This window comes from Camelus dromedarius, chromosome 9 (assembly GCF_036321535.1).
Source record: "Camelus dromedarius isolate mCamDro1 chromosome 9, mCamDro1.pat, whole genome shotgun sequence".
Taxonomy (NCBI): Eukaryota; Metazoa; Chordata; class Mammalia; order Artiodactyla; family Camelidae; genus Camelus; species Camelus dromedarius.
Genome location: NC_087444.1, coordinates 74,323,224 through 74,332,882, shown reverse-complemented (window position 1 = coordinate 74,332,882; position 9,659 = coordinate 74,323,224). Strand labels below are relative to the sequence as shown.

The 9,659-nt window shown below is 54.8% G+C and overlaps 1 protein-coding gene across 1 annotated transcript; it reads left to right on the top strand.

Annotated features, from left to right (window-relative positions):
• Positions 1–1,533: 1,533 nt before the first annotated feature.
• Positions 1,534–5,495, top strand: RRAS (RAS related). The gene is made up of 6 exons (XM_010993179.3): positions 1,534–1,701; positions 3,677–3,764; positions 3,875–3,977; positions 4,070–4,178; positions 4,947–5,065; positions 5,157–5,495. Exons 1-6 carry the CDS (start codon positions 1,549–1,551, stop codon positions 5,239–5,241), a joined length of 657 nt encoding a protein of 218 aa, XP_010991481.1. The 5' UTR covers positions 1,534–1,548; the 3' UTR covers positions 5,242–5,495.
• Positions 5,496–9,659: the final 4,164 nt, after the last annotated feature.

Below are 9,659 nucleotides of genomic sequence, written 5' to 3'. Positions count from 1 at the left end.
TGGGAAGGCTTCGGACTCAGTTTCCCAGCAGTCAACGGGGCACGTGGGCAGGGTGCGCGCGACGCACGCCGGGAGGCGTAGTCTGCGCGTCGCCTCCGCCGCGCGGGTACAGCGAGTGGAGGGTGAGGAGTGAAATGGGCGGGTTGCGGTAGCCCGCGATTAGGCCCCATAGTGCCCCGCACGCGCGCGGAAAGAGCGGCAGAAGAGGAAGTGACGGAAAGAGCGCTCAGCGTGCCAGATACAAGGGAGTTGTAGTTCCGCGGAGTGGACGGCAAAGGCCGGACTGGCTGCGAGTTGTCCCGCCCACATTCTGGGGATCCCAGAATCCCAAAACCCAAGTTCTCTCTTTATTTAGAACCAAGGACCCAGCTCTGTAGCTTCCTCCTCATTTAGGACAGAAAAATCCGAATTCTAATTCCTCTCACTCAGGGCAGAGGAGTCTGGACTCACATTTCCCTCTTCCTTGGGACTCAGAAGTCCGAACCCTCCTTCCTCTTAGATCCAGGAATCGGGCCCTCAGTCCTTTCTCAGACTGGTCTCAAGCTCGTATCTTACACTGACACAAGTGTTCGGGTTCCCCACCCCAATTCCCTCGGATCCAGAATTTTGGGTCCCCAGCCTCTTCAACGCCTGGACCCAAGAGTCCGAGCCCTCAGCTCCCTTTGCCGAACCTAGTAGTGAGGACCCCCCAGTTCTCCTCCCTCCCGGAACCCAGGAGTCCAAACCTCCAGCCCTATTATTTCCTAGGGACCCAAGGGTCTGTGCCTTCAACTTCCTCCTCCTTCAAGACCCAGAAATCTTGACCCTAGACCCTTCATAACCCAAGCGTCCCGGCTTGGGCGAGCCGGCTCATGGATTAGGAATGCAATGATCTCACGGCCCCTCCCTGCCCGATTACCCGCGGTCCCCCTCCAAGGCCCCATCTCCCCTCCCACTCTGTCTTCCGCTTGGCTGGGACAGCGCGAACCGGAAGCCTGGGTCCCTTAGCGGGCGGAACCTCCAGCATCCAGCCCAGATGCCCAGGTCGGGAGCTTGGCTAGGATCCCAGGACGGAGACTGAGCTTCCCCTCAGGACTTGCCCCTTCCTCAGAGCGCGCCTATATACGGCCGCACGCGAGTCCGCGAGCCCCGCCTGGCTAGAACAAGGCCTCTGGGATGGTGCCCTGAGAAACTGCATCACAGGGCTCCTTATTTGCATAGCCCTGCCCCGAAGGAGCTTCCCAAGAGGAGGAAAGCTCTTATTAGCATATCTCCGCCCCCAGGTGACCCGCCCTCCGAGAGCGCGTGGCGCCGCTCGAGGTGAGCACAGTTCTCTTATTAGCATGTCACCGCCCCGTTCGGAATTCCCCTTCTCGGAGAAAGCTGTTTCCCTGCCCTTATTAGCATAGCTCCTCCTCTTCCCCGGCCTTGCCTCCTCAAGTGTCCCGAGACTCGAGCCCTTCTTGCTGGAGCTTATGATTATGCAGTAGCCTTATTAGCGTGGCCCGCCCCTAGGCCCCTCCCGGTTCCCCCTCAGGCGGTAGCGGCAGCAGCAGCAGCGGTGGCGACATGAGCAGCGGGGCGGCGTCCGGGACGGGGCGGGGGCGGCCCCGGGGCGGGGGGCCGGGGCCCGGGGACCCCCCACCCAGCGAGACACACAAGCTGGTGGTCGTGGGCGGCGGCGGCGTGGGCAAGAGCGCGCTGACCATCCAGTTCATCCAGGTAGCGGGCCCTCACCCGGGGGGGTGCCCCCGGGACCTAGAACTGAGCCCTTTGGGGGATCCCTGAAACTCAGATTACCCCTCGATCTATCACTAAGACCTTCCTATGAGGCCTTGTAATCTTAAAAAAAATCCCCTAATTTGGGACTCTGAACCCCTAGGGCCTCCACCCCCCTACATGAGGGGCATTCCTCCTGTACTTGTATCCTGAGACCCACCACCCCTACCTCCAGTACCCCAAACCCCACTTTCCTGCTAACCTGACCCTGGGTGCCTCCAGGGAGCATCCTAAATCCAGACGAGTCACTCCATTCAGACCCTAAGCACTCTTATTGGCCCCCACCCCTCTAGATGCCACCTCCCCCCACCAAGAGCCCATCTCCCCCAAATTCCAGGCCCCAGCTTCCCCTCTGAGCCACCCAGAACCTAACCCGGAGAATACCTGTGCCCAATGCCCTGGAGATTCCCTCAGTCTGGATGCTTAGCCCCTTCAGGGACCTCCCCCAGAAACTAGAAATTATGCCCAGACTTTGCCCCTGAGGCCCACCTGGGACCACCCAGTCCTGAGAGAGTCACCCTCAGACCAGAGATTTTAAAAAGACCTTGCCCCTTGGCCATTCTAGAGAACTCTTTAAGACCCCAAGTTCTGGGGATACCCCCTCTGCCAGACCCACACCCACACCCTCTTCCAGGGAAAACCAACCACTTCTCCACCTTGAGTTTTCCTCCACTCCAATCCCCTGAGCCCCTCAGAAACTCTGGCTAGCCCCCAAATCATCTCCATGGAAGAAGTCCCCAGATTCTCGACATCCCTAGAAAGACAAGTTCCTTGGGAGTTTCTCTGATCTCTTAAATGCATCTTAGGGTCTCTAAGACTTTCTAGACATGCACCTATATTCTATGACTAACCTCCCAAGTGAGCCCGAGCCTGCAGATCTCACCCGAGCTGCTCCTGATGTACTCTGCAGACACAGCCCTAATCCCCCAGGGGTAGGTCCCTACACCCTCCCTCCAGGACAAGTGCCCCCACCCCAACAGGCAGGATGCAGCCTTCAGACCCCCAGCTGCTACATCACCCCTTCTCTCCTGAAAATCCACCCCTGCCCGGGAAACTTCCAGCCCATTCCCAAGGGAAACCCTCCCACCTAAGAAAAACCCTAGAAAGATATCTGCTCCTAAAATGCCACAGAGGCCCCCAGGGCTCCAGATCCCTCAAGAGACCCCAGCCAGCACCTGCATGGGAGGCCCTGTCTGTGTAGAGAAAGGCCCCTATCCTGGGCCCCTTGCACCCAGGGGCAGACCCAGAGATGGCCCAAGGCCTGGCTGGAGGCGGGCAGGACCCAGGCAGGAAGGGAGGGGCTCAGCCTGCAGGCGGGGCAGCTTCTCCGCAGGCGGGGCAGCTTCTCCGCAGCCGGATTGGAACCAGGACCTTCCCCTGGGAGGAGACACTGGAAGCTGCCAGAGGAGAAGGAGGAGGAGGGGGAGGAGGAGGAGAAAAGGGGGAAGAATAAAAAAAGAGGGAAGAGGAAAAGGAGGAGGGAGAGCTATAGACAGGACAACAACAGCTCCCAGTAACTGAGCACCCACTATGCCCAGGTGATATGTTAATTGCTTAATAGGGGTTCTCCCTGAATCTCACAAACACTGGATTCACCACAGTGCTATTTTTATCATTTTCCAAATGAGAAAACCGAGGTTCAGAGAGGGGAAGTGATTTGTTCAATGCCACACAGCCAGAATGTAATCACAATATGGGAAATGTACTTTATGCCAGAAAAAGAGAGAAGACCAGGAGACACCCAGAGAGAGGAGACTGGGGAGGGTTGGAGGAAGGGACAAAGACCCAGACAGAGACAGATCCAAAGAGAGAAAAAGACCCAGAAAGAGGGAGGCTGAGAAAGGCAGGGCCTAGAGGCGGGGCTCCATCATCTCTGCTGGGACACTGCAGTGATGGTGTCCTCTCCCGATCTCACCAGTCCTACTTCGTGTCTGACTACGATCCCACTATTGAAGACTCCTACACGAAGATCTGCACAGTGGATGGCGTCCCGGCCCGGCTTGACAGTGAGGGCAGCAGGGGAGATGGTGGGGGAGGATGGTGGCGAGGCTGAGGGCTCATGGGGGTGGCTGGTGGGTGCCTTGTCCCCATGGGCATCCCTTCCCCCACCCTGCAGTCCTGGACACCGCAGGCCAGGAGGAGTTTGGTGCCATGAGGGAGCAGTACATGCGCGCGGGCCATGGCTTCCTGCTGGTGTTTGCCATTAATGACCGGCAGAGGTGAGAGTGGTTGCAGGCAGTGGAGCAAAGGAAGCAGAGGGGACTGGGTCTGAGCGGCTGGCTGGATCTCACACCTCTGGCTTCATCTGCAGTTTCAACGAGGTGAGCAAGCTCTTCACACAGATCCTCAGAGTCAAGGACCGAGATGACTTCCCCATCGTGTTAGTCGGGAACAAGGCAGATCTGGAGACACAACGCCAGGTCTGGGACCACCCCCCCAATCCCATCCCCACCCCATCTGTCTGGGAGGCTCCTTCTGGTGCTCACCTGCATCTCCGCACGTCAGGCTCCCGAGGTCCACTGTCATACACCCCACTAGATGTGTTGCCCCCAAGTCCCCAGCATTGCACACAGCGAGTTCTCAGGAGGGGTGGCTGGATGGAAAAAACAGCACCTCCCCCATGATCAACCAGCCCCAACTTTCTGTCCCGTCCCCTCCTCTTGATGCCACCTGGACCCTCGCCCAGCTTCCTGTTTCTCCCCTCTGGTCAACCCCGCCTCCTGTTGCCCCTCTCCAGCTCCCAGCCTTCCCATGGCTCCCCAGCACCCCAGCTCTGCCACCTGGCCCTTGATGTCAACCATGCTCTTCTCCCTTCCTTCATCTGCTCTCACCACTTCCCTGTCCACACAGACTATGTGATTTCCACATAGAACTCATTTTTCAGATTAAGCCTTTGGGGATTTCCAGCCTTTGGAACTTTACTGGGGCCCCTGCTGGGAACATCCTGACTTCTCTGCCCGGCAACTCAGTTATTTGCCAAGGTCTGTGGAGCCTTCCCTGACTCCTTACTTAGATGGCATCCAGCCAGCCCCCTTGGCATCTCCATGATCTCCCTGGAATTTCCCTCTTCACTTGAGCCCCCACAGTATGTAACCCCTGTTAGAGTACAGTATGTCTGTGTTCCTCTCACCTCTCCAGGACCCGTCCTGAGTGTAGGGACCTGACTCTTCCTTGTGTCCCTCCCCCAGGTTCCCCGATCGGAAGCCTCCGCCTTCAGCGCCTCCCACCATGTGGCCTACTTTGAGGCGTCGGCCAAACTGCGCCTCAACGTGGATGAGGCCTTCGAGCAGCTGGTGCGGGCAGTCCGGTGAGCTGAGCCCCCTTCCTGTCGTCCTCACCTGCTTCCCACCCAACCTCACCTGTCCCCGCGGTCCCAAATCACCAGCCTTTTCCCACAGGAAGTACCAGGAACAAGAGCTCCCGCCCAGTCCCCCCAGCGCCCCCAGGAAGAAGGATGGGGGCTGCCCCTGCGTCCTCCTGTAGGGGCGTGAGAGGAGCAACCGGCACGATCTCGGGACCAGCTGCCCTCGCAGAGCTTGTTTCCCCATCTGGGTCTCCCAGGATACACTACATCCCCACCAGTAATTCCTGGCCTCCTCCGGGCCATCACCACTCTGTGCCTTCTGCCGACGCCTCTTTCCCCAACCCGAGCCCCTGGGTAAGGACTCCCGGGCATCCAGGTCACTGCTGTATATAACTCCCCTCCCCCAGAGAAATAAAGGTCACTGCCAACGTCAGGAGGTGCTTTTTAAAAAGGGAAAAGGGCAGGCAGGGGAGGTGGGTGATCTCAGGGCATGTGCGCACAGGCGCGCGCACACACACGCACGCGCATGCTAAAGTCTTGCTCCACCTAGAAGCATCGGATCTAGAACCCTCTGCTTGAGGAAGGGCCAGGGGACATACAGAACAACCCTAGCCAGGCATCTGGACCCCCACTTCCCTTTCAACAGGGCGAGTCTACCCTGTTCGGTTTCTGTGGGCATTTTGTTGGGATGAGGATTAACATCTGGAAAAAAAATTTTTTTTTCTGGAAAGTTCTACAACTGCACCGTTCAGTACGGTAGCCAGAAGCTATATGTGGCTAGATTTAATTTAAATAAAAATTTAAAGCTCAGTTCCTCAGTCATTCTCGCCATATTTCAGGAGCTCCAATACTCCTATGTAGCTTAGTGGATACCCTCACAGGCAAACAGATCACACTCTCATTGCAGAAAGGTCTGTCAGACATTGGTATTCCAGGAGGTTTTGGGATCCTGGAGGCAGGAAGCAACTGCTACAAATCCTGTCCACCTGCCTATTGCCTCTAATGTATATTGAGAAAGGCCTTTTAGCTGCAGAAGGGACAGATGGGCCAAATGGTGTACAAGCAGCAGGTTGGCAAGTTCTCAGTTCTTGAAAGTTCCCTGTTGGGCTGGCCTCTAACCCCTGAATCCAATTTGAGGCCAGTATGGACATACACCCTGCAAACCTCTCTCCTGGGAGGGGCTGAGTGTGGGTCACCTTAAGGCCACTGCAGATAAGATGACAACACACTTCAGTTTGGGAACCCGGGACCCTCAATTCCATACTTTATTTGCTCACCTGGAAGACTGGGGCCAGAACTGGTAACCACCACTCACCATGTCCCAGGCCAACAGGCCTTTTTTTTCTTCTTTTGATGGAGGTACTGGGTATTGAACTCAAGACCTCGTGCATGCTAAGCACACGCTCTACCACTGAGCTACACCCTCCCAAACCCTGTGACAGGCCATTTTTGAACTCCAACACCTACTCAACACACCAGGTCAGAAATCTCAACTGAGATATCCCCATGCCCTGGAACTTCGGCCTTCACCTGACACCTGTCACCAGCCAATGATCTGCTCCCCCCACCACTACATCTGCTAAGTCTCAACGAATCTCTGGAACCCATCCCAAAATGCTCCCTTCACACCCACCCTGGAACCCTCTTCCCAGTTCTACAGTAGATTATGGCCCTGGGTGGCCTCTGGCAGCAGACTGCCTGGGTTCAAACCCAGTTCTACCCACTCCCAGTCAAGTGCCTTCAGGCAAGTGATGCTTACTCTTCTCATCTGTAAAGTGGGGGTGACCACAGAGCTACTTCCCAGGGCCAGCTGCCCTCACCGACCTGTTTCCCCCTCTGGGTCTCCCAGGATACACTATACCCCAATCCATAATTTCTGGCCTCCTCCGGGCCATTACCAGGCTTTAGGAGTCATTCTGCCAATGGAGAATGAGAGCAGTGCCTGGGACATACTAAGAGCTCAGTAGCAATGACCGAGGCCCTACTGTTCTGCCCCAGAACCATGAATGTCGCTCTGTATTCCAGATGAGAACAATGATTAGCTAAATATCCCTTTCCGGGTTTCATTATCACAGAATCCTTGGCCTGGGTTCAACCTTCCGCTCTGGGAATAAGCATGGCTCAGATGTATTGTGCTGCAGTGTTCACCCTCCCTCCCCGCAGAACCTCTGCTCAAGGGGGCCCTCCCCGGTGGGATAGGGGGATGTTTCTGTCAGTTCCCAGACAAGATCTGACACCCTCACCGAAGCCCTAGCCAGGGGTGAGCTCTCTACAGGAACCAGGGGGGTCCTGGGCCAAGTTCCCCCTGGGGTCTCCCCGTCAACATGCACTAACAGAAGGTCTGAGTCTTTCCTGCATCGTTTGATGGGGCTAAGTTTGTGGCTGGAAAATCCCGTTTCTCAGAAAACCAAGATGCACTCTTAGAAGGTGACCAAAGCTACCGCCTGCCCCTAAAAAAGGCACACGGACAAACCCACATGACAACTGGTAGACCATTTTTGGAAGGTTCCCAGCCACCACCATTGCAAAGCTCATCAGACAACAGTGAAGAGGCCGCGATGGCCTAGTTGGCATCTGCCTAGGTATGTGTGCCTGTGAGTCTCTGGTTCCTGCCCTCCGCTGAGCTTGGCAAACCTTGTCAATAATTCTAAGTCTCTCGGGGTTTTAATGTCCCTCTCTTTATCCGTGTTTGTCGTCCTCTGTCTCTCGTCCCTTCTTGCCATCTCTTGACCCTCCACCAGGTCTCTCAGGGTCTCCTGCTATGTAACAGGTGCCAAGGGCTGAAGAGTGCTTCAAATTATTCTCCTACATCTTGACAAAAGCCCATTGTACAGATGACAAAGCTGAGGACAGAGGCTACTATCCAACTATCCACTATCTGGGTAGTGCTGGGGCTGGGACTCCAATTGGGCAGTTGAATACCAAAGGCCAGCTGCAAGGTTATTCTGTCCCCAGAGGGATGATACTACCCCCATGGGCCACCTTCTGAACACTCCATTCACTTTCAATCCTGGAGCTCTAACCTGGGACAATACTGGAAACTTTGGCCCCAATTTGACATCCTTGTCCAGAACCTTGCCTGTGCCATTCCCTCTCACAGGCTGCACTGAGGTGCCACAAGCCACAGTTCAAGGACACTAATGACCCATCCTCAACTCCATGATTCTACAAAGCAAATGGTCTATCATTTACTCTACTGTGGTCCTCAAATGCTACTGTCAGTTCTTTGTTCTAGAAAACCAGGGCTCTAGAATCAATAACACTGGTGATGGTCTAGGCAATATCTGAGGTTCTAGAACGGGGGTTCTTCTTCAGTTTTGCCTATAAGAATCTAGAATGTTCATCTTTAATATCATGTTGATTCTTTATTCACTGACCAGTCATCCTCAGTGCCAACTCCAGAGTTCCAGAATACCAGTGGGCTACTCTGGAGAATGTACCCAGCCTCTAGAATGACAATGGCTTACTCGCTACCTTATAAGCTAGGTTCTAGTAGATTGCCAGTTGACCTCCAATTTTCAACACGCTTGTTCTAGAACACTGTTCCTCCAACTTGAACGTGTATTAGAATCCTCCCAGGATATTAAAAAGTGGGTTCTGACTCAGCATATCTGAGAAACAGCCAAAGAGTCTACAAGCTCTTGGGGGACCCCAAGAAGGTATGAGAATACAGGAATCCACCCTCAACTCTGCAGGCCAACGTCTAAAAGGCCAGTCCACTTGTGACCTTATACATGGTTTCAGGTTCAAGAACAGAGACCAACCTTCAAGCTTACTTCAGGGAGCCCAGAGAAAGCTGGTCAACTCTGACAACTGTCACTGCCTGCCCTCGTTTAAAAAATACATCCAGGGGTGGGGGTACAGCCCAGTGGTAGAGCACATGCTTAGCATGCACGAGGACCTCGGTTCAATACCCAGTACTTCCTCTAAGAATAAATAAATAAGTAAACCTAATCACCTCCTGCCACCAAAAACAAAAACCAAACAAAATCCAAAAATTTTTATACTTTTCCCTTCATAGAGTAGAGCTTGATCTCCCTCTCCCTGGGTGTGCTGGGCATAAAGACCCTTGTCTAATGAGCAATGTGGCAGAAGCAACAGCGCAGTGTCCGAGCTTAGGGCACAAAGATCGTGTGGCTTCCTCTTTGCTCTCTCCTTTCAATCATTCACTCTGGGGAAAGCCAGCTGCCAAGTCTTGAAGACACTCAAGCCACCCTACGGCAAAGTCCACATGGCAAGGAACAGAGGTTCCAGCCAACAGCCACACAAGTGAGCCACCTTAGAAGTAGCTTCTGTAACTCCGGTCAAACTCATGGCGACTGCACCCTCACAAGAGAGCCTTCAGCCTATACCATCCCACTAACCTGCTCCCAAACTCCTGGATGGTCAGAAACCCTATGATGATAAATGTTTAAGTCACTGAGTTGTGGGGTGGGTGGGCTAATCGTTACACAGCAAGACCTAAAAGATACAATGATCCCAGACCAACCACCTCCCAGGGCTCCAGAAAAGCCACCTTCTCGTTCTAGACCCTCTGTCTATGCCATCCCCTGAGCCCCCCAGCACGCCGCAAGACAGAGGCACTCCAGCCAGCCAG